Below are 25,321 nucleotides of genomic sequence, written 5' to 3'. Positions count from 1 at the left end.
TAGTTTGACTGGTAAAGATTTTTATTGAAACAGTGTAAACACATTATGATTGATTAAGATGACATGTTTCAAAGACATTCACAATACATCATCTGCAAGTTTGTTGTTGCTTATTTAAGATATTCAATCAACCACTTAATCAGCTTAGCAAGTTAGCAAGCGTAGAACAATAATTAATCAATAAGCAAAATATGAAATCTTTAAGTCGTCACAAGTAATTAAAATCATGATAAATGACAAACTGACCAAACAGCATGATTCAAGTCTTAGTAACAAGAGTGAACATATATTAAACATATTTTAACTTCATTAAAAGGAACAGTGATGGCATCAAACAACACTTTGACATTTTATCTCATGTAAAGAAAACAAACTAAGTACAATACATTTTTTGAGCAAGCTAAAACTATGTTGCTGTTTCATATAATTTTAAAAAATATAATTCTGGAAAACGTTCAGACTTCTGAGATGCAGAATCTCAAAGGCCCAGCAGTACTTCTTGTGCCAGCTGCCTCAGGAGTTTTTATGCAGTAACCCAGTGTGCTCATCTATCACTGTATACTTTAGATCAGCCACCAAGCAGGAAAAAAAAGACTGCAATGCACTGTGATGTCTGCAGAAAAAATAATTTGTGCTGACTCGCTCTCGATTCAAGATTTTTACAAATCCAGTATCAGGAAGCAGGAAATATCACTGCAGAGCCATCACGCCCTCCTCACAGCCTGATCCAGCTCCTCCCTGCTACAGAGCAGTGCACGCCAGGATGGCCGATCGGAGCAGCTGATAGGAGAGGAGGTGGCAGCAGGGACTGAGCTGACATGGCATAAAATAAAACAGAAAGTTCACAAGCATCCATACATACATACCTTACACATATTGTATATATATGAACTAGTTATGCATATTTTAGATTTGCATTTAGGCATACGTATTCGATAAATAATCGAGAATCTCTGCACCATAAATGTGCTATATGTGTTTTTATTGTCTGTGACATTTTGATGTCAGGTTGACAGTACTGTCGCTGTCAACTGTGTTCTGTACACTGAGAGCAAGGGAATATCTGGAGCCCCCCCCCCCCCCCCCCCCCCCCCCCACCCACACACACACACACACGTATGATTGACCAGTATAGAACACTTATTAATCTATAGTCTATCTAAGTTCACTTGCTAATGTAAACCTGTGAACAAATTGTGGTTTCCTGCTAAAAGCAATTTAGTTTCAGGCAGTACATGGTGTATTATGATGATTTAGTTTCATATTGAATAACAAAAAGTTTACTGGATCTATTTATTAAATTCCTGGCTAAACTTGGATCAGGGTTAGGTTAGGTTAAACTTCCAAACTAATGAAAATGCAGAGTATTTACATAGTAAACTTTGAAGTAAATGGCAGAATAAAACATTTCAACTTGGGGTTTTATAATAATGTGTTTTAGTTTTCAATAGATAATTGAAAGGCTGATTTTATTGAGCTCTCTTTTACGTCTTTGTGATTGCTCCTTAGCACTTTTCATGCAAACAATAAACAAAGCTGGGGTTCAAAATGTCAACATCTGGTTCGATTTCCAACAAAAATATCCATAATCCGGAGAACTGTTCACCTTCCTGCTGCTACACTCCACTTTTCTCTTTTATCCAGCTGCGGTATTTGGTAACTCGGGTGTAGACACCAGGTCTGAAACTTAGAGCACAGCCTTTGCCCCAGCTCGTCACGCCTGCCAGGAAAAAACGCCCATGGGAGTTGGCGACAGACAGGGGCCCGCCAGAGTCACCCTGAGAGTTAGAAAGAAGAGTCACAGCAGAACTTGACATTCAGCTCACTTAATTTACTGAGAAATATCTCCGACTGAATCCCAACAAGCATCACAATACAAACCATGTGAATTTCTGAAGGCTTTTACACACTAAAAACTGATGTTATTTTGCTGGAAGGATTTGTGGAATTTCTTTTCTTGAACCAGGCTCGATTTTCTGATCCGAATAATCATATCGCTGATTTTGGAAATCATATGAAGCTGCCAACAAGAGCTCAAACTGCCTTGCAATGTGTACGACAGCTTTACTGCTGTCTTTGCCAAAAAGTGATTTCTGGTGTTTGCAGGAATTTAAGGTCTTATAAATAACTTGTTGACCTAAAATCTGTCAAAAATAGGTCAATCACATCTCTCATGAAGAATATCAATTAGCCAGAAAGTGACTTTTATATATGCTTTAATTATCCAGGTAAAATTAACATTGACATTAAAAATGTATTTTAAGCTTACTTGAAGTGATCAAAAAAGACCTGGATTGATGAGAATATGGGTACAAATAAAAAGAGAAGATATTTGAAGAATATTATGAATATTATGAAGATATTTCAAAAACAGACAATTTCTTTGTTTTATATGTAACCCTGTCATAAATCTTTTTCACGACAGTCTTTTTACTGATATAAGTAAATATATCAGACGTAAAAAAGAAAAACCCACAGACAACCATTGGAAATCACTTTTTGGCACAACACTGGCAACAAAGGAAATTTCTACAAATCAACTACAATAATTTCTACAATCAAATCAGTCGATCTGAGTCGAGTCGAGTCGTGGCCAGTCGATCAGAGTAGGCACTAAAGAAAAGGTGCTAACAACCAGATTGCAAGCATGTGTGAATGGTTTGTACCTGACAGGTATCCACGCCTCCTGAAAGGAATCCGGCACATAACATGTTATCTGTGACCCTGTAATACAGGAGGAGATTACACAACCGACTGCTGAAGATCAGAATTTCCGCCATCTGGAGGACACTCGCTGAGACACCTGAGAGACAACAAGATCAAATCATGTAGAGCTTGTGGATGAATAACAAAAAAAATAGATTCTGTTTGTAAAAGTTTATATTAAACCAAACTACCTCCACAGATCTGCTCCCACTAACTACTCAAATGTTTGTCTTTCTCATTATTTTATTCAAACTCATCACTTCCAGTGTGGAAAGAGCTTTGAGACGGGCAGTGTTTCAGTACTTCTTTATTATCAGCTCACCTCCCTGCAGGGTAGTCCCCCAGCCGGTGATCCAAGCCTCTTGGTCTGAGTGGAAGTAGTAGGTGGAGGAAGGCAGGCAGATGGGTCTGATGTGCTGGGTTAGGCTGACTCTGGTGTCCAGCTCCATCAGAGCGATGTCATTGTCTTCAGTGTATCTGTTGTAGTACCTGTGAGCGATGATCTGCTTCACACCCCTCTTTACTGTCCACTCATTGGTCTGGTTCTGCACATGGAGGCCTAAAAAGGCCTCCCATTGGTCAGCGTGAGAGAGCCTGTATCAATAAAACAGACAAGGCTGTAAACAACTTCTTTAACCTCAAATCTGGAATTGAATTTAAAATAAAATACTGAATTAGATCAATGATTATTAGCCATTCAGTGAAAAGACTAACTGTCAGGGATTCTAACAGCTAGTCCTTTTACTGAATGGCTAATCATGTAAATTAATAAATAGATCATTTTAAATTTATTTCTACTTATATTTAAAGGCATCTTTACTTTTACGTGGTTTTAAACAAAGCATTAAAAGGATTGAGGAGAGACTTGCATAGCCTCTTGTTTTTCTTAGTATTTAATGATGGCACAATAAACTACCTTTTGCCTGTAATAAGTCACTTTTGTATAATTAGTTTAAATACTCTCCGAATTCTGTTGACACTGTAAAACTGTCAAAGTATGCAAACGTTAAAACAATGTTTTGAACTGTTCCAAACTCAGAGTAAATTTGTTTGTTTGTTTGGTTTTTTACTGTCTTAAAAGTACAGTTTGTCTCCTGAATCCAAATTGGGAGTTGGTTCCCACATAAGAGGTGGCTAAAAGGCTCTGACTCCCATTCTACTTTTAAATATCCTGGGAACAAAGGTAAGCCAGGAGTACAAGACTTAGGTACCTGATTGTTCAAGACTTTAGGCAATTGTTGTTCTATTTCCCCGCTATATAAATAAAATGAAATTGAAATGAAAGTTGAATTGACCTTGTGTGTGATTAGAAGGGTTTTAATTTTGATTTTGGATTTAACAGGGAGCCAATAAGGAGAAGCCAGTACAAGAAAGAGATGCTCTCTACTCCCTGTCAGTGCTCTTGCTGCAGCTTTTATGATCAACTGAAGGCTTTACAGGAAGTTTTTAGTACCGCCAGATAATAACGACCTACAGTAGTCCAGCCTAGAATTAATAAATGCATAGGCTATTTTTTTTAGCATCACTCTCAGGCAGGATATTTCTAATTGTAGAGCTACTACTGCAAGAAAGCACTCCTACATTTCTGTTTAACATACACATTGAAGTACACATGGTGGTGAAAAATTCCAAGATTCCTCACAGGAAGCCATAGGAATGCCATTTAGAGAAAGTATACAATAATAACTAATAATTCAAAAACATAATGGGGTTCTTAGGATAGAGTTACATAACCTCCACATATTATTTAATATAGTCCACTACTTATTGGCAGTGAAAGCCCTTTTCAAGGCCATATTAACAGTGTCTGTCACACATGAATTGTTATAAAAGGATCTGTGACTGGCCTCAGACTACAGACTGAAACCTTACCTGAAATAAATTAAGCTGATCTGTCATTCAAGGTCATCTTCTGAATCTCGTTCAGTGTGTCTAAATGGCAATCATTAAAAAACATTTTTGTTTTTGTGAAAAAAAAGCATCCAAAGTGAGGCACATTGGATGCTCGGGGTTAAAATTTTGGGTCTGAGATGGAATTTCAGACGACACAACCAAAGAGTGAGAACTGGAATCCCAGGTAGAGAAAACTAGCATTGCACTGGAAGCTGTCTAGAAATTCCAGAGTAGATGACTATGAACGAGAGACTCAGGCAAGGTTTTAAAATTTTAGATGTCTGATCATGGATCCAAGTACAATCAATGATCAAACATCTGAACACTACTAAACACTCAGTACTTCAGATGGAGGAGCTCCTACTTGTAAACTGTAGTGTCTTGGACGCAGTGGGCAGCAGTCAGCAGCCAGCGGTCACTCAGCACAGAGGCTCCACACACGTGTCCTAGCCCCTTGAAGTGGAGGCTCACTTGCCAGGGCCACTCACCCACACTAGCTGACTGACCTCCCACGATACGAGTGCTACTGTACAGATTCGTCCCGCAATCTGAAAGCAAACACAGATCTCAATGTCCAAGTAACTAGAAAAGTCACACTGCAACCATCTGTGGGTGAGTGTGTGGTAAATGTACCACAGTTAGCCTCGTCAGAGCCGTCCTCACAGTCCTGCACTCCATCACACTCTGGGTTCAGTTTACTGATGCAGAGTCCATTACTGCAGTGGAAGGTGAACGCTGAGCACACTGAAGCTAAATGAAAGGAGACACACATGATATCAGTCCCTAAGAAAACTCTAATCTAACATGTCTGTGAAGGTTCTCAGTCATCCAGGTCATTGTAGTCTAAGGAGCTTGGAAAGAAAAGTTGCTTGAAGACGTTTCACCTCTCATCTGAGAAGCTTCTTCAGTTCTAAGGGTCAAATGGTGGAGAGTCCCAGATTTAAACCTAGTGGGAGTTTCCCCCAAAGAGGGACAAAGGACCCCCTGATGATCCTGTAGCTAATCACATGAGCCAAGGTGTGAAAACGGGTGTGGGTCACAATCAGCCAGGGTTTCGAGTGAGCTCATTGTGAAACCTGGCCCCACCCTATCATGTGATTTCCTGAGGTCATATGGCCCAGGGTGTGAGTGGGCGTTAAGGGGTCTGGGAAAGGATCTTAAGCTTATGTCTTCTATATTGTGTGATGATTCATGTGCCGAGTTGATTTTTTTTTCTATTCTCAAACTGATCTCCCTGTTGGAGCTCAGTCTGGGGGAGTTCTTTTTTTTCTCCTCGTCTTTCTTCATGTTGTGCATTTTCCATTGTTATAACTCTCTGACCTGTCTTCCCCATGTGATGTTTGTGTAATGTATGTATAGTCGGAAGGAATTCCTGCGCTGAAGACACGCACAACTGTCGTCTACAAACTTTGCCGGGTCCTGATGATTACCCTCGTCAGTGGTCCACAACTTAACAGTGTGTGGCTGAGCTTCAATCGACACTGGATCTTTGAGTGACCTAGTCAGTACAGCCCTGGCTCTGATATGAACCTGTCTTTTGCTCTTGTCTGTGTGAACGCTAAATTGATCATCATATCCTGTTTTATTAGGAACCTGAAAAGGCGTGTGTCACAGGAGAAGAGCATTATTGTAAATATCGAGTGTTGGGTTTTCATCTTTCACACCATGGACCACGAGCACTGTGCGGGAGTTGGGAGTACCATGAAGAAGTCACGTCTTTGGAAACTGTTACATTATTTATAATGAATAGTGAGTAAACAAACTAACTGTCACTAACCACAAAGTCCTGCATTTGGGTCCTGTTCGTGCCCTGAACCTGACATGGGGAGGTAGGTAGGTAATCGGCGGGGTAGGGAGGTGGGCGGGGTGTTGACATGCAGTTGTTGCTTGTGAAATGAACTATCAGTTGTATGTCTGGGACTTTTGTATAAAGAAAAGAAAAAACTGTTCTATAGATAAAGTTGGGGGGGTGGGAAGGATTCTATCAGAATATTTACTTCATCTTCTTTTAAACAGGCTTTGTGTAGCTTTTAGCTCTTCTGAGACCAATTCAAGTTGAGATTTAATCCACATTTTTTGCTAAACCTTCTTTAACTCCTTTTACACAAAGAGATCTTTGATGGTTTGGACTCACTGCAGTTGAGCTCATCACTGTTGTCTCCACAGTCATCCCTGCCGTTACACTGCAGAGTCTTCTTGATGCACCGGTTGTTGCTGCACTTGAACTTTCCCGGACAAGCTAACAAGACAGAAAAAAAATCCCTTCATCTATTCGCCTAGTTCAGAGAATGCTGCAATCCTGTAATTAAACATTTATAAAATAAATAAATAATTCTATTTAAAATGATTTGGGTTCAGGCCTCCTCCTGGCATCTCCACCTCTCTGCTCATGTCATGGTCCAGGCTCTGTGACTCCATGTTTATGTTTAGTTTATTAGTATTCTGTGGTTTTGGTTACCTTGGGTGTTTGTACTCTTCTGTTTCATGGTTCATGTTCCTATGTTCTGTGTCCCCCAGTCTGTGTTAAGTTGGTGTGTTATGTCATTGCGTGTATGTGTTTCCTGTTTTATTGTGAAGGTCTGCGTCTTATGTGAGTGTTTTCAGTTTGCCTCCCTAGTCTCGTCACGTTAATCACTCCCAGCTGTGTTCCCCACCTGTGTGTAATCTCCCTGTGTTCAATTCAATTCAATTCAATTTTATTTATATAGCGCCAAATCACAACAAAAGTCGCCTCAAGGCGCTTCTCAGTGTTCTCTGAGTGTATTTAAGTTGTGTCTTCTGTCATAGTAGTTGCTGGTTCGTCTGTGTTGTTTCCCCTCGGTCTCCCTGGGTCTCTCCGTATGTATTTCCCCAGACCTCCCTGCATCTTCGTTTCTGGTTTGTTTTGTTAGTTTTACCCAGTTTAGGTTTTCCTGTTTCACCTTCACCCACGCCATTGCTGTTTGTATTTTCTTTTGTTAAATAAATGGTAAATGGCCTGTATTTATATAGCGCTTTACTAGTCCCTAAGGACCCCAAAGCGCTTTACATATCCACCCATTCACACACAGGTGATGGCAAGCTACATTGTAGCCACAGCCACCCTGGAGCGCACTGACAGAGGCGAGGCTGCCGCACACTGGCGCCACCGGGCCCTCTGACCACCACCAGTAGGCAACGGGTGAAGTGTCTTGCCCAAGGACACAACGACCGAAACTGTCCAAGCCGGGGCTCGAACCAGCAACCTTCCGATTACAAGGCGAACTCCCAACTCTTGAGCCACGATCGTCCAAATAAATACTCACCTGCACCAGAGCTGCCACCTTTTGGGTCATTTCTACAACTCCACACGTCTGCCACACCGCGGTCGTGACAGTACGAACCAGCCAGCATGGACCCTGCAGCACTCAATCCGTCCGAGGAGCTCCAGGATGACATCAGCTACAATGTGGAGATCCTCCTCGGGCTGTGGCTGGAGAATCCTCCGTACGAGCTTCGCCGCACTGTTGAAAACCGGCTACAACGGCTCTTTTCCGGCCTGCCATTGCTTCTAAAATCGCTTCCTCTGACCATGCAGGCTTTTCTCCGGCACACACCTCACCTTCTCTCAGCCACTCCTGCCTCGCTGCCCAACTCGCCGGATGTGATCTTGCCCGGCCCGTCGGAGCCGTCTGCGGGGAGGAAACGCCGATCGCGCCGCCGGCGCGCCACCCCACAGCCGGACGTTCGGGCTTCTAATTCGCCGGCTGTGGTGAGTGAGGACTCTTTTCCGTTTTCGGACTGTGTGACTGTTCATTCAGGGGCGGTGTTCTGTGCGGCAGATGATATTGTGAACAGCATATCACCTGCTCAGCAGCCACTCTCAGCTCAGTTAGCTGCCCTGCAGCCACTCTCAGTTCTGTCTCCAGTGTCACCAGTGTCACTTTAAGTTCAGTCTCCAGAGCCTCCAGTGTCATCTTCAGTTCAGGCCCCTGCGCCTCCAGTGTCACCTGTAGTTCAGGCTCCAGTATTACCAGTTTCACTCATTCACTCCATGCAGGGAGAAAGTCTAATTTCAACTCAAGGTGCTTTTCATAGTTTAGCCGCCATTGGCACAGTTTGCCGCTCCAGGGCTTCCCCAGAGGCTAGGTCTCAGTCCCCAGCTCATTCTGGACCCCTGAAGTTTAAGCAGCCACCTGAGAACTGCACCATGTCAGCGTTGCCTGGGCAGAGCCAGTGCTCAGTGCATTGCTAGTCGCCTTTGTGTCAGCTAGTGGCCTCCATGACTGCTGGCTTAGTAGTGACTTCTGCTGGAGGGTCCGTAGGACCGCTCCGGCCTTCATCTCCAGTCTCCGCTGGAGGGTCCGAGGGGCCCGTCCGGCCTTCGTCTCCTGTCGTCGCTGGAGGGTCCAAGGGATCCGTCCAGTCTGCAGCGCCTCCGGCTTCCACGCCACCGCCTGCAGTGCCCCCGGCTTCCACGCCGCCGCCTGCAGCCTCGTCTGGTCCAGCTTCAGAGCCGTCAGCCTCGCCAGCTGCAGCCTCATCATCCGCGCCAGCTGCAGCCTCTGCTTCAGCGTCGCCTGGCCCAGCCTCTGTGTCTTCATCCTCGTCTGGCCCAGCCTCCGTGTCTTCAGCGTCGCCTGGTCCTGCCTCGTTTGGGTCTGCAGCTAACCGGACACTTTCTAGGCCACTGGCCAGGCGCCATCGCCGTCGTGGGCGGCCCCCAGACCCTCTTCGCCTGAGTGGCCGCCGTTGCCTTCCGCACGGCCGGCCCCCGGTCCGCCATCGCCTGAGTGGCCGCTGTTGCCTTCCACACGGCCGGCCCCCGGACCAGTGCTGTCGTCGTCACCGTTGCCTTCCACATGGTCGGCCCCCTGAACTGACTCCTGTGCTGGCCGGCCCCCTGACATCTTCTGTTTTGGACTCTGTTTTCCTGTGCTCTGGTGTGCTTCTTTTCTTTTGGTTTTGGACTCGTGTTTTGTTTTTCTTTTTGTCTTTTGACCTTCTGGTGCTCCTGTTTTGTTTTTGCCATGAATGAGGAATTCCTAATAAGCATGGGACAAAATCTTGTGCTGTTCAGTGGTAACACTAATTGTCTTCAGAGCAGTACATCAGGAGTTTAAATCCCAACCACTAATGGCCTGTATTTATATAGCGCTTTTTTACTAGTCCCTAAGGACCCCAAAGCGCTTTACATATCCAGTCATCCACCCATTCACGCACACATTCACACACTGGTGATGGCAGCTACATTGTAGCCACAGCCACCCTGGGGCGCACTGACACAGGCAAGGCTGCCGGACACTGGCGCCACCGGGCCCTCTGACCACCACCAGTCTAAGGTGGTGGTCAGAGGCTAAGGCCCCCAGGCTACATATACCAAAGCTATCCAAAGCCTACTTCAGTATATGAGAAAGAAATATATAAATGAAGCAATGCCCGCTCGGACGTTGCCTATATTAACAAGATCCACATCAGGTGTTGAGGGGCACGGCATGTTAATGAGTTATGAGAAAGCTATGAGAAAGGGTATTATCAGAATGCTACTACACCAGTTACCCCTATGAAAGAGATTACATGAGGATTTGGGACCTATGAATTATTTAACGCCACAATTTACACTTACACTCAAACATATAGTTGCTCACTGTTCCAACATCTGTAAGAGTCCACAAGAAGCAACTGCTATTACTTTCTATGAGGTCTTCTACTAGAATATCTGAATACTGCATTACAGACAATCCCCCTCTGGCAGCACCATGTGGAAGGTCCTGTCCATTTGGCTAGGATAAACAAGCACATGGCTCAAAAATGAGCAGTGCCCAGAAAGGAATTGGCTGAAACACCAGAGGGGCAAAACACCATCTGCAGATAGCACATTCACTTCCTTTCAACCTGTGCACTGCCTGGATTGACGAAGAAAGCCTATGAATTAATGTGTCACACATTGGTGGCCACAACTGCCCGTGTGCTTAATGAATAACGCAGGCAGCAGAAACCCAAGAAAGAAGAGGAGCAAGAAAGTGAACCATCGTGAAAGGACGGGCCCCTGCATGGCATGTAGCAACAGCAGAAGAAGTGGCTGAGAAATCTTCCCAACAGCTGGACCTAACGACAGCACAGAGACACTGATCACAGCACAAGAACAAGCTTTAAGCACAAGATCGATAGAGACTGGGGTCTACCACAACAGGGAAGACCCTACGCTAGCAGGCAGGGCATACATGAAATGCCACAACCTAGTGGCTGACAGTTATATTTGTGCCACAAAACCAACCAATCACAGACTTGGATGCAAAAAATTCTGATTGGCTGTTTTGGTCTCCAGTCAGCTCACTAGCCACTGTAGCTAAACCCAGGCAAATATCCCAGAATGCATTTTGTCCAAAGCTCAAACGAGGCAGTTGTGGAGGAACGCAGAGTGGCGGAGTTTGAAATATTACTCTTTCTGGGTCACAACATAAACTTTGTTCATTTCTTCACTCAAAATAAATGTCTGCTCAAAGTGCAACACTTATACAATTTTTTAAAAAAAAATTTTATATACGCTCTGAATAGTGGCACAGAAATAACGCCATACTCCACAGATGCTCGACCTATTACAAAGCCATGATTTTGGTTTACTGCGAGTGATTTCTTTTTCTTTTTTTTGTTAGTATCCAAGACACGTCACACACAAAGCACAGTCACAAAGAAAACCCGTGTTTGTGTCTGGACTCACTGCAGTTGATCTCATCGCTCTTATCTCCACAGTCGTTCCAGCCATCACATTGAGAAATCTTGTTGATGCACAGGGTGTTGTTGCACTGGAACCTTCCTGGACAAGCTGATAAGACAAAAACAAAAATCATGTCATCTATTTATGTCATGGTACCAGAATTTTAGACTTCTGCATTCTATTTTTTGCAGGGTTATCTTTAGTTTTCTTCTTAGTTGTTATCAAGGTTTCTGCTTTGGCTCCAGTTGTGATTATGATAGTCTGTCTTTCAGTAACACTGCTTCTCCAGTAAGAACCATGTATTATGAAGTCTTCTTTCTGTGATTTTTCCTTGTTTAATCGCTTCCTTCTTTATTTTGCCAACCCTAGTCACCTGTGTTTAGTGTTCTGTTTTATTTTGTCTTGTTTCCCTGATTAGTTTCAGCTGGGTTCCCTCGTGTTTCCTGGTTTTTCAATGTTTTCAATACTTTCCTTTGTTACCTTTTGGGTTTGGATTGCCTTCAATAAAGAGTTAATTTAATCCCTGCCTGACAGTCTGCATTTGGGGTCCTCATTCACACACACACACACACACACACACACACACACACACACACACACACACACACACACACACGCACAGCTTTGAATGAACAGATTAGTAGAATATGTAGAAATTAAATTTCTGCTTTACTCACTGCAGTTTTGTTCATCTGTGTTGTCTCCACAATCATCAATCCCATCACACAGCCAAGATTTGGGTTTACAGTGACCATTTTTGCATTGTATCTGAGATGCGTCACATGCTAAGCAGAGAAACAAATTGAACACAACAACAATAAAATGCTACAGACTGAGAGTGATTTACAGTTTTTTTGAGGTCAATTCCAGTTGATATTTAATCTGGATTTTTTTTTGCTAAACCTTCTTTTATTCTTTTTAGACTTCATACAAAGAGATGTTTGATGGTTTGGACTCACTGCAGTTGATCTCATCGCTGTTATCTCCACAGTCGTTCCAGCCATCACACTGAGAAATCTTGCTGATGCACAGGGAGTTGTTGCACTGGAACCTTCCCGGACAAGCTGATAAAACAAAAAGTCCCTTCATCTATTTGCCTGGGTTGGAAAATGCTGAAATCCTTTTATGAAAATGTTTTTTAAAAGTCCTCTTTACAGTCAGTTGGGATGAAGGCCTCATACTCAGCAGTGAAACCCTGGTCAACATAGGAGGAGTCCGAGTTAAACGTAATGGTCACCTTGTTGCTTTTGATGGTGATCACTCTGCTGTTTAAGCCATTGCCACACAACCTACAACAAAAAAAGAGATAGACAGACACACACTGAGCTGTCTGTCAGTCTGTCCATCTAAACAGACATACATACAAGTCCTAAAATAGTGTTTTCAACACAGTCTAGTAACTAATACTTTCAGTACATAATAATGGATTGGATTTATATAGCGCTTTTCAAGGCACCCAAAGCGCTTTACAATGCCACTATTCATTCACTCTCACATTCACACACTGGTGGAGGCAGCTACAGTTGTAGCCACAGCTGCCCTGGGGCAGACTGACAGAAGCGAGGCTGCCATATCGCGCCATCGGCCCCTCTGGCCAACACCAGTAGGCAAGTAGGGTAAAGTGTCTTGCCCAGGGACACAACGGCCAGGACAGAGAGCCCGGGGATCGAACCGGCAACCTTCCGGTTACAGATGCGATTCCCAACCCCCTGAGCCACGGTCACCCATACAGTGTGATTCTGTTGAATAACACAGAACAATACTCGTCCAGCTACAGAGAAGCTTCATGACCAAACAGCCAAATGTATAAACTCAAGTTTGTTCCTGAAATGTAAATTTGAGCCAGAAATCTGAGCTACAGACTCCTCAAATAGATCCAATCAGTCATAAGCTCAGGTACTTAAATCCCCCCACCCCACCCACTCAGTGTGCAATATCACTGATCACACTCCACCTCACAATGCACCTGCTCCTCAGAGGGCATGTATGTGTATGTATATATATGTAAACGTGTATGTGGAAATATGTGTGTGTACATATGTACGCATGCATGTATGTATGTGTGTGTATGCATGTATTTATGGGTGCATCCATGCAGGTGTATGTATAACTTGTACATATCTTTCTTGTGTACATTTGTCTGTGTTATTGTGTAAATACGTATGCTTTTGTGTACTTCACACACATGGAGAGATGCCAAACTGCCTTTCATTGTTTTTGTAACAATGGCAATAAAAAGCTATTCTATTCTATTCTATTCTAGTCTATTCTACATGTTGAACTAGTTGGATGTGAGAGAGTAACTTCTTATTTGTACCAGAAAGAACACCGCTCCAGTAATGTAGCCAAGAAAAAACAAAAGAATATGTGACTTTTTCATGCAAAGCATGACTGCACAACTTACTGATGTGTGGCTCAAAGGTTAGAACTGAGTCTAATTTTACCCCCTTTAGATTGTAGCAGTTGGCTTCACATTAGCATGTATGGGGATGAATTTCAAAATTGTTGATGTAACTTTCAAGTAATTTTTCAAGTGGCCTTGAGCGAAAGCTTTGCAGGCATGAAGAACAATGACCCATGAACCATTCAAGTATAAAAAAAGGGATGGGGCAATGTTGTGCCAACACATAACCAACTACAGTAATTCTACATTAATTCTGATTCTGTGGTCATCACCCAGTGTGCCAATGGTCAGCACAAATGCAGTAAGACAATTTTTTTTTTGTTTTAAGCGTGCTGTCAATTCTAAAATAGGAGTTTTTCTACACCTGGGTCTGTATGATCTCAGATATTAGGAAAATCCTTTATATGGTCACCGTGCGCACACAGCTGTGCCTGTGAGCACACAACCTCCATCCACCTGCTGTTCCAACATTCTGTTTGTGAGCATCAGTTCATTAGTAAAAAGTTGGCTTTTTAGAGAGGAGCTTGTTTCAGACTGCGCTTAGAGGCTACATCAAAATCCCATTATCAGATATATTATTATTATATGAACAGTGAATCATGCAAAGCTACTCTAGTCCAGTCCAATAACAAAAAATTGAGATGAAAATGAGCAGAATAAATCAAATTTAAGGCAATATTCACAATTTGAGTGATCAAGTCATAAAACTCTTCTGACACATTGACTTGTGGTCTTTATTTGGGACTTGCTGACTCAGAACTCTGCAGTCTTAATTTTGGACTCATGCAATCCCACCACTGACACGGATGATGTACAAAGTCAGTAAAAGGAGGCATAAACTGATGCTTACTTACCTTTCACCGTTGATGTCAACATAATCATGGGGGCAATGCTCACTTTGATTTCCCACAAAGAACTTTTTGAAGTCAACCTTCACAAATTTTTCCTTTGCAACCTGAAAATCAAATACAGCTCAAATGTGATTATTAACTGAGAAAATGTTGTGAAAATGGATGTCAAGGTCATCACAAATCTGATGTAGATGATAGCAACCCCTTATTCATTTTTTTATTCTTAATTTTTTAATTTTTAATTTAAATGAAATTAAAATAGGATCTTGAGGACTTACCTCGATGTTCCACACACATGATGTGCTTGGAGGGTAATTGGAGGGGAAAAATGGTGAAGAGAACAAGCCTTTGTCTTCAGTCATTGTGCCACCACAATCTGAACAACAGATAGTTCATCACTATACTCAGCTTCCATTTATTAAGTTTCTAATATCACAAGAATCAGCAGAAATGTCAGGAGATGGCGTTTACACTGACACAACATAATCCTGCAGGTCAACTGAATTCTATTTCCGTACACATTCACGTGCATAATCCCAGTTACAGTGACATGTTTTTGCCAGTGAGCTCAAACTTATGGGTTTTTTTTTATTGAATAATTATACATTTCTGAGAATGCATCAGTTTCTTGGAAGACAAAATTACACATTAATCTATGTATATAAGTGCAATATTATTTTCATGAAATTCTTTGAGACCCAGTGAAAACAATTGTTTCTTTTTTTCCTTAAAAAAACATGAAGAAGTGATAACTGTTCACAATGTGTCTGCATTTACTTAGTTTAGTCACAGGAATCTGGAAGTAGCTTGCTTTGAAGCCAGGGAAGTTGTTCTCCTTATTTGTGACCAGCGTCAGTAACATGACGTTTCCAGAGATGAAGGATAATGATTTTTGAGGATGACCACACTGTCTGAGAAAAGAACGGATATATTAACTTTTAAAGAGGAACTTTAAAGAAGCCTGAAAGGCCTGTTTTATTTCTGATAACACAGAGCAGTGATACCACAGTCCTGGGGCTGGATGCATGTAAAGATGTGAAAAAGAAAAAAGAAAAAACATCCCAAGCATTTATAAAGGAAGAATGTGTCATACAAATACACAGCTCTCCCATATAGCTCAGACCAGATCTACACAGTTTGGTTTTTAAGTTAGGCAGGAATTAAGGTAGCTTACCAAACTAAAACATCTATCTACATTATTACAAACTTAGCGTTCAAAAACTTCTTTGCAAACAAATCCAACAATAAAAAGAACGAGTGTATACACTCATACACCTTTCTGCCTTTTCCCATACACATAGCTTTAGCTGTGAATTTGCAAAAATTCATGCATCCACCCCTGAAGTATATCTGCCCATCACTGTAATAAGCTAAAATCTCAAACACACAGAGGTAGATGACAGTTTAAATTCTGGGAGAGGGATTATTTGTCTCACTCTGTCAGAGCACGTTTCTCTATGGGAGCCAGCGAATCATAGGCTTTGATGAAGTCGTGCTGACAGTCGTCCTCCAAGATCAGACTGTGGAAGTCGAGCCTAACTCGGTGGCCCGGGTCCGCACGAAGCCTCCACTGCAAGTTGAGATTTGGAGGATAAAGATAATAGGGAAACCCTGGAGAATGAACAAATCCAGGGTTTCTGACGTGGATGTCGAAGAACATCCTCTCTGAAAATACATTGAAAAAAGTTCTTGTTTGACCCACACCAGCACTCCCATGAATGCATCACTTTTTTTTTCCCAACAGGATATGAAGATACAAGCTTTTATATTTTGTAACCTATTTACCTCCATAAACAGACTTCTTTACATTTTAATTTTAATAAAGTTATATACTTTACTACACAAATGCTTGCAGGTAAACCAGTTCTCACCAGTTAATGGGGTCCTGGCCAAGCGTTGATCTATAGCTGTGAACACAAAAATACATTTATTAAGACACCACATATCAGTTCTTCACTACTAACTCAAATTTCATCATGCTGAAAATGTTCAGATAAATACTGGTGGAATTTTCTTTTTTAATCGAATTAAGCGAAAATGGAGACAATGATGCATTTTAGTCATGTGATGCAGTCATGTGACCAATTAAACTAAGATAGCAGAGGGCATTATACAACAGTTGTTTTGTTTGCTCTCAATTTTGACAGCCCTGTTAAAGATTAATATGTCTGCACATGCTCCAGATAGCTTTTCTTCAAATTCTTTAACTCTCACTCGCTTTTGCACTTTTGTACATTTGTGATACTCAACATCTCCACCTCATTGTTAGTCCATTTAAAAAACTCAGTGCTTTTTCTCAACATTTTGCTGCAACGTTTCAAAGAGCCGGAAAGCAAATAACCGGCTGACAGAAATGATGCAGGCTGAAACTTCTTGCGATTCACGCACGTGCAGGACTGGGACGTAAGCGTTTTCGGCTGTTTTAATGTGGAAGCACAACTCTGTGAAAACGATTGAAAACAATAATGTGAGGCAGAGCGTTTTCAGGCAAAAAAATCTGTTTTCAAATCTATCCGGGCTGGTGTGGACGTAGCCTGAGTCCCCATTGCCTTATTAGATACAACGCAGCAGTCTAGCAGCCACTAGAGCAAATCCAGTGTTTCAAAGACTTCAAAGTTTCTCACCACTGGGAGACAACAGTGATACAGAAGTAGATATGTTATTCTAAGTGGTCTCCAGCAAACATCAGTGTTGCATGTACCACACACTATAAGCCATTTTCAGCAGTTGTGCAACCACTTAGGAATCTCTGATATATTCTGAATCATTTAAATCAACTAAAATCCCACTGTGAGGGAAGTGGATACCAGAAGATCTCAGATATATGTTAACTTAATATTTTTTAAAAAGTAAATATGGTGCTTTGAGTTCAAAGGCTCATATATTAACCTAACTTAGATCATTCCTGCACTTTTCAGAACTTTTGAGATGGTTGAAGAAATGTGTCCTCTTATGGACTATGTGCATCTTCCTGTCTCATGCTGCCATCTGTTAGTCACTGCCGAGTCATATACCTGTTGGAAGTCTGAACTACTTCCTTGACCAGAACGACCTCTTGACCAGAAAGCAACATTTACTCCAGGAACCCATTTACAATGGCAATTGATTGGGTAACAAACCACAAACAAACCTGTAAAAGAGTGTAAATTGCATGGATCTATGAGCTGTCAAACCTTGTGAGATGATGCTGCTGATGTTCAGGGTGTCACTGGGTTTCAGCAGCCCTTGTCCCTGTTGGCTCCATTCACTTTCTGCTGGAGGCTCCAGAGATTCAATGGCTTCATCCACAGTGGTTTGCTGAGGGACGGGGACATCAAACTTCGACTCATAATACACCACAATGCTGTTGTCCCCGCTGTCACCCTCACTGCTCCACAAGACACAGAAAGGATTTATACAGACTTTATGTGCCCCACTGAACAAGAGAGTTCAGTATTTTAGGTACAAACCAACCCACCATATTAAAACCAACCATTGAATACTCTACAGATGTATAGAGTTAGCAAGTTTTGCACATAGTCCAAAAAAATTGAATCAATAATCAGGTTCAGACCTCCTGTGACATAAAAATCAGCACAGAAAAGGGCTACAGCTCAGCGTTTAACATCATAATCCCAGACATCCTCAAAACCAAACTGGCCATATTTATAAAACCTAATTTATGTATTCAAAATATTAATATGTGCATTGCTGGTAAATATGGACCCAATTTTGAATATCCCTTCTTTTTTCATACCTCCCAGTCTTACATATGTGGTTTTAGTGTCAGGGTCACAAGGTTATGTTTAGGCTGAGGTTTATGATTAGGCATTCATTTCTGATGGTTAAGGTAAGCGGCTAAGGAAAGCATTGTGTCAAAGACAGGTCCCCCCTAGGATAGCAACACCTGATATGCGCATGCGCGTGCGTGTGCGCATGGCTGGGCATGGCTGCCTTCTGACCACCCTGGGAGGCCATTGCATCTTGATCCATGTCACAGTTGCACAGACTCTAATGAACTGACTGTTGATTCAGCACCTTAACATCTTCAACTAGATAAGCTGATCACAGTGAACAAATGACAAACACACAACATTTAACAGTCAGCATGACACCATGGCCCCTGACAGGCAGTCAAGTTTCTGTTTCACAGTACCTGAAAGCCTGGACGGTGTTGCAGTTGAAGTATTTGGCCAGCACTGAGTTTTTGAAGTAAATCAGTTTCAGCTGAAAGAGAAAAAAGTCACACATCATTGCAGCGGCTTCCTTTAATTGCCTCAACAAAGACAGAAACACACAACAGAGGAAGCCACAGGTTTGTGATAACATCAAGATTACAATACAGATTCATAGCAAGCAGTCATTTAGCAAAATGAACCATGTTGTAACTGAATCATTAAGCAGTTAACCCTGCAATTTAATCAGGTCTCATTGTGTGGATATATGCATGAACTGCTTTAATTCTTTGTGGCACAGATTAAACAACAAGATCTTGATCCATCTCGACAGGATGGCATCACACAGTCGCTGGAGATTTGTCACATGCACAGTGACATGTGAGACTGTGCATGTGACAAAGACCAGTTGAGACCAGTTGACTACTGTGAAGTCAATGTCATGTTCAAGAAACCAGTGACATGGTGCAGCCAGGAGAAGTTGAGTATCATCATCGAGCCCAAAGAGGCCCAAAGTGTACCAACAAAATATTCCCTACACCACTACACCACCACTACCAGGATGAACTGTTGACACAAAGCAGGATAGGGCCATGGTTTCCTGCAAATACTGACCCTACCATACAAATGTAGCAGAAGTCAAGACGCTTAAAACTGGGCAATGGAAAAAAAAATTCATAACATAGAAAAAAGTCTTAGTTTAAAAATGTGAGATGTTTTCTGTCTTCTATTGTGAATAAAATATTGGTTTATGAAATGTACAAATCATTGCAGTCCTATATTGTACAGTTCTTTTGATGTTACTGAACAGCCACAGTTTCCTGTTCCCAGCCGACAGGAGACGTACCCAAAGTGGATTCAGAGATGCTGTTCTGCAAACCTTGGTTGTAACCAGTGGTTAAAGTGATACATGCGATACAGCATACATGGAGAACACCCATCATGCTGTGAGTCTGTTAGGTCTCACCTGTTGGCTGACTTGAGCGGCCAGCTGAGTAAACTCTGAGCTGCTGGGATCTTCATGCTCTGGCAGGAATTGCTGGTTGCTGATTCCCATGGAGCCGATGTAAATTCTCTGCACCATGTCATCGTTGTGTACTGATGACACATATGGATGTTTCAATATTGAATATATAATTACCAAAATTTTCAAACAACTGTTTGCATAGAAAAAGCCATAAGTAGCTGTGAAAGTCCAATTCAGAAAAGTCACCTGGTGTTATACCAATTACTCCAAACCAAGTTTCCGTTTATTTTTATATTATATTATATTATATTATATTATATTATATTATATTATATTATATTATCAAATAAAGAAGCTGATGTGTTATCAAAACAAGTGTCTGCATGTTTTCACTTCATGGATGAAGCAGGATGAACAGGTGAAAGAAGTAAACTTTTTCAGTACTTGGGGAAAACAAAAAAAGCAATATTATAAAATTAACTAAAAAAATATATAAAGTTCCTTATAGTTTGTGGCTGTGACTCAGCAGGTTGAGCAGGTCATTTGCTAATGACTTAAATGTTTGGTGCTTTGATTCCTGGCTGCTACTGTCTACATACCAAAATATCTTTGGGCAACACACTGAACCCTGGGTTGCTGTTCATCAGGGTGTGAATGTTAGACAGAAAGCACTTAGAAGCAAAAGAGCGCTCATATAAATGTGTGTGTGAAATAGAAATGGTGTATCTCAGTGCACAAAGTAGTAGTATTAGTAGAAAAGCAATTTAACTGTCCACTACATTTCTGTAATCCTAATAAATCAAAGTTCAGACTCTCAGATTGAAGACCCAGTTGGAATTTTGGCAGTACAATCACTAAATCTGCAAAAAAAAAACATCACTTAACCCTAATCCTTGTAACTGTAAAAAATAGAAGCAACAACTCCCATCATTCTGAAAAGAAAGTTCATGTGCTCTGTTAGCCCAACCATGACTGTGGCATTGACAGAATGTCCTCTTGACAGCACAGTAGGACTGATATAGATTGTATAAATGGTGAATGCAGAGGTCTCCAACTCATAAAGAATTGCTGGGTCTTTGAAGGATACCTGCTGTTACTCCACTGAGCTGAACGAACTGCACACCTTTACAAATGAGTAAAGTTTAATAAAGTCTACTTACGATTAAGCGTCACCAAAGCCAGAAAGGATACTATCAGCAGACCGACTCCTATCGACAACCTCTTCTTGGACAGACTGCAGTTTGTGCAACGGTCACCATACTGCAGACAGGAGACTGTTGTTAGAGTTTGCTCAAGATGCAGATTTGGTCACTTAAAGAATCAAACAATATATTATAAGGAAGACAATGACATTGATCAAGAAACATCTTAGGACTGGAGTCAGCACAAATTGACTCAGTCAGTAACAAAGTCCTGCAAGGATGCATTAAAAGAAACACACAAACAAGGATTCTCTATGACAAACATTTAAGCTATGGAAAATATGAACTATAAGAGGAAGCTTTTGGCTGCTGGCAATGAGACAAGGGCAGAGAAAGTGAATTGTAATCGACACTTAAGGAACATTTTATTTTATATATTTTTGTCAAGTCAGAAGTAAAAATATTGAAGAGGAGAAGGTGGAGTGCTAAGTTACTGGGAAACACTAGATTAGTTAAGGTTTGCTAGCACCTGCATCCATAAAGTGTACAGCTGAATTACACACATACAGACAGCTGCTCATTGTTGTTAATACATTTCAACATGTCTCGGTCCTGGGTGGGTGACCCAGTGCTTTGAGTTTCTTGTGTCTCTGAGTTTTTGTATTAGGATCTTAGTTCTTTGTTGCCCCAGTTTATTCTTTAGTGTCTTAGTTTGGCTTTCTTGTATTCTCTTTAGTTCTCTGAGTATTTAGCTGCAGTCTGTGTCTCCCTGTTATTGTTCTCTGTGTTTCTTAGTTGCTCTGTCTCCCCTAGTCAAGTCTGCGTCTGTGTTACATTTCCTGTTTTACTTTGAAGGTCTGTGTCCTACGTGAATGTATTGAGTTTCGCTTCCCTTGGGTCTCGTTATGTCCGATTTCTCCCAGTTCAGTGACTTCAGTTAGCAGCTGTAGCTACAGCCACACTCCCAGCTTCAAGCCTTAAGAGTATCCAAACCAACAAGTGGTCTAAAAATGGTTAGGGTTATTTTTATGAAATAAAACCAGTTACTGCGACTCATGTCCACCATCTGGATTAGTCACTGTTTTCATTAATGCTATTTTTAGGCAGCCTTCTGATGACAGCCTGAGAAATCACCCCAACTTCTCGCTATAAGTGGGCGGTTTCTCAAAAGGCAGAAATTCAACCGTTTCCTTCTCTTTTTTTTTTTTACTTTTTGTGATTAGCGTTAGGGTGAAAATATGAAAAATGATTAATGAGATTCTGTCTCTTCTAAAGAGAAAACAGTGGTGAGAGAAAGACTACAAGACTGTGTGCACAGATTATTTAGCGGTGCACAGAATTTGGAACCATTAACAACATATTAATATAAAACAAGAACATCTCTGTTTTTTAATCTAAGCTGAAACCAACAAACCTGTTCCTGATGTGACATAATGGGCAGGTTAACATTACAGATACTGGACTCACCTGTCTGGTACTTAAACTCTCCTGTGAACCCAGTAAATCCACAGTGTCAGTGTCCCAACTCATGGTTCCCAGGGGGCCTTAAAAAAAGATTCAGTGTGGTTTATTGTCCTCTTTATTTTTTTTAATTTTTCTTTATTTAAAGATCAGCAGGTCTCTCTCTCCCTCTCTGGGTAGAAACCGACGGGTTTGTGTTGGTTCTTATTCGAAGCTCAGTTCTGGAAAAAGACTGAGTACAGAGATGAAAGATGAGATTGGTGGCCTGTTCTTTAAACCGTATTCAGATTCTGATATATGTATGAATCATCCTAATTTTAATCACATCAAATTATTAAGACAGAAAAGTCTTGAGTTTTTGAGATATTAATCTGAACATTAATATCTCAAAAACTCTCTAAAAAGATCACATTGTCATGTCATGCCGCTCGTCCTTTTCTAAATAAATCTGTTTAATTTGGGACAGTTGCACTAAAAAAGTCTGAGTACCAGATGGTTGATACATAAGTCAGACCCATGTTTGGGCAAAAGACAACAAGTACCATTTTTTTTAAGTGGTTTTATAGAAAACAGTACAGCAGCAACAGTTTTCTCCTTTTTGTACAAAGTTTGTCTTTCATGCACTTTGACACTTTAGTTTGGTTTTTGTTTTTACATGTTGCTATGATGTAGTAAAGAACAATCACAGGGACTTCATGAGTTTCAAAAAGTGTTATTTGCAAATAAATAAATATTTGTCATTGGTGCCGCGACCAAAACCTCTGACTGACGCTCACACTCATTTCTGCTGATGCCCCGCCCCCACAGGATGTGTGTGGTCTGTTCAAAAAGAACTAAAAGAAAACATATCAATTTAAAAACATTTTTCTAAGAATGCTGACATGACCAGATGTATATCTATTTTCTAAATGTTATCACTATTTTACCTCACACCATAATCCTTTCTAAACCAGAGCGCATCATGGAAACTCATATCTGATTGTTAGCAGAGATTTTGCACTTGAGAAAAAAGATGATAAACAACAAAATGATTCTGGAAACTAACAGAAGATGAATTTCATTAAAAATTAAAACAACAATAATGCATATTAATCCAAATATAAGAGATAAATGTAGTAACGCTGTGAGATCATATTTGTATTTGAGAAGAACTCGTTTAACTGAAGATCTGATTTTTTCTTCTTTTGAAAGCTTTAAATATCCTACTTGTCCGTTGCTTCTGTCAGTGTGGGAGCAGCAGCACAGAGTCTTTAATGTTGTGTTTGAATGCAACTTCAGCAAAAGTGACTTAAACAACCACAGTAGATTTATGTGTCAGAATAACTTAACAATTTAGTTTATTTTACCGTCTGTGGGAAAATAGAACTTTTGGCTCAGCTAATTTAAGTATCCCAATATGTCACAATGATACACCAGTATTCACAAAAGGCAGCAGGGCTGAGCACACCGCAGCAATTTTTCAACACCTCTTTTAAAGTTAAAAAAATTTTTTTCCTTCAATTCAGCCGGCGGGACAAAAAATAAACGACATAATAATATTGAGTGCGCAGCTGCAACTCAGCTGCTAAGTTGTACCTGCTCCACCTGCACACCTTCTTCTCTTCAAACGTTTAAAAATACTGGCGACCACCAGTGATACCCTGCAGCCTCCTACTAGATACACCTATGATATCAACTAGTTATCGAATTCACTAGATTTTCAGAAACCTTGAGCTGAAAACCAGGAGCCAGGACGGCAAATACACACAGTCCTACCGCTCACAGAGAACTGCCTCAGAGCATGAACACTTCTACTTAAGTAATGAACACTTTTGCCACCTTTGACTATCAAACAACATAACAGACATGAAGGTTAAATAATAATAAATATTGTTTTAAAGGAAAATGAAAAGTGGATTCATTATATAAAAATGTAAAACCATTACATCAGTGAAACACTGTTCTCACTGCTATATCATTAGAAAAGAATTAATTCAAGTTGAATTGACACTTGAAGACAAAACCTGTTTATTGCAGACTAATCTGTTCATTCAAAGCTGTGCGTGTGTGTGTGTGTGTGTGTGTGTTTTGATGTGGTTTAATCTCAGTTAGTTTAACTTCAGTTAGCATAAAGAGATTCTGATTTGTTCATTTTCTGATGATTTAGTTATGTTATGCTTGCAGATCCACATTTACCGTACTGACATTTATATAGTAATCCGTAGTTTCACTGACCAGTTACATCCTTGCAGCACTTTATTCTAAATTTCAAAAAGTTGATCTATATCACATCCTGTGAGGTGACAGTGCTAACTACTGTAGCACATCTTGTGCCTCAAGACACAATGTACAAGACACAAGACACAATGTACTTTTGCGCTATACGTGATCACAGCTTACTATTGAGATTCCTCCATGATCGGCAAAAAGCAGCAGGAACCCTTGAACCTGGGAATCTGGATTAAGGTGGTGGGAACATTTCTTGGGACATGGGCAAGGTTCTCCTTGAATTCAAAAATTAATTTAACTTAATTCAATTCACCACTGATCCATGAAACTTTGCACAGACATGGCATATTTGACCAGGACAGTATATAATAATTAATATTGCTCCTTAATGCTGAACAACAGATGTAATCATGTTAAACGCCAGATTATTCAACTGCATGTACAAAAACGATTAGAATAGTTTGTATGAAGACAGAAAACACTCACCTTTGACTTATTTTTCAGCTCAGAGGTGTTTACGTGGTTTTCAGCTGCACACGCAGTCGGTTGTTTTAGCAAACTTCAGCAGATGTTTAAAACTGTCCACATTTGACATTTGAACCAACAGGAAACTAAGTATTTATTTAGGGAGTGACTAACGTTGAAACCAGTTCTCACCACCCACCAGTAGCTGCCAGTGTTAAAAGAACCCACAAAAAAACAAGTGAATGTGAAACTACTTTAGTAAAGCAATATTCAGCTACAGTTTTCTGTAGTAGGGGAGACCGGGGGTAGTTGTAACATGGGTCAGTTGTAACACTTCCAATTTCTCCAATCAGGGCTAAGTTTCAAATGATGTGACTCATCCTGTGCATGCCCA

General features: G+C 41.0%; 1 protein-coding gene across 1 annotated transcript; it reads right to left on the bottom strand.

Moving 5' to 3' along the window:
• Positions 1-12: 12 nt before the first annotated feature.
• Positions 13-25,033, bottom strand: LOC146551273 (suppressor of tumorigenicity 14 protein homolog). The gene is made up of 23 exons (XM_085258719.1): positions 24,949-25,033; positions 24,634-24,737; positions 22,261-22,337; positions 20,812-20,911; positions 19,652-19,782; positions 18,666-18,736; positions 17,704-17,897; positions 16,402-16,437; positions 15,967-16,195; positions 15,308-15,441; positions 14,809-14,906; positions 14,534-14,634; positions 12,431-12,564; positions 12,235-12,339; positions 11,953-12,060; positions 11,279-11,383; positions 6,734-6,838; positions 5,233-5,349; positions 4,964-5,147; positions 3,029-3,300; positions 2,667-2,803; positions 1,607-1,778; positions 13-813 (listed from the first exon to the last, which is right to left on the bottom strand). The coding sequence occupies exons 3-22, from the start codon at positions 22,321-22,323 to the stop codon at positions 1,617-1,619; spliced, it is 2,586 nt and encodes an 861-aa protein (XP_085114845.1). The 5' UTR covers positions 22,324-22,337; positions 24,634-24,737; positions 24,949-25,033; the 3' UTR covers positions 13-813; positions 1,607-1,616.
• Positions 25,034-25,321: the final 288 nt, after the last annotated feature.

This window comes from Mchenga conophoros, linkage group LG20, assembly GCF_057382185.1.
Source record: "Mchenga conophoros isolate Kocher_MC1m ecotype Shallow Benthic linkage group LG20, M_conophoros_male_GT1.1, whole genome shotgun sequence".
Lineage (NCBI taxonomy): Eukaryota > Metazoa > Chordata > Actinopteri > Cichliformes > Cichlidae > Mchenga > Mchenga conophoros.
Note: the sequence above shows the minus strand (reverse complement) of the source record. Positions and strands in the feature narration are given on the sequence as shown.

Coding starts and splice junctions, on each gene's coding strand:
- LOC146551273 (XM_085258719.1), bottom strand. CDS start 22,323: ATGAGTTGGGACACTGACACTGTGGATTTACTGGGTTCACAGGAGAGT. Junction 12,565..14,533: donor GTTGACATCAACGGTGAAAG/GTAAGTAAGCAT, acceptor TTTTTGTTGTAG/GTTGTGTGGCAATGGCTTAA. Junction 5,148..5,232: donor CTCTGACGAGGCTAACTGTG/GTACATTTACCA, acceptor GTTTGCTTTCAG/ATTGCGGGACGAATCTGTAC.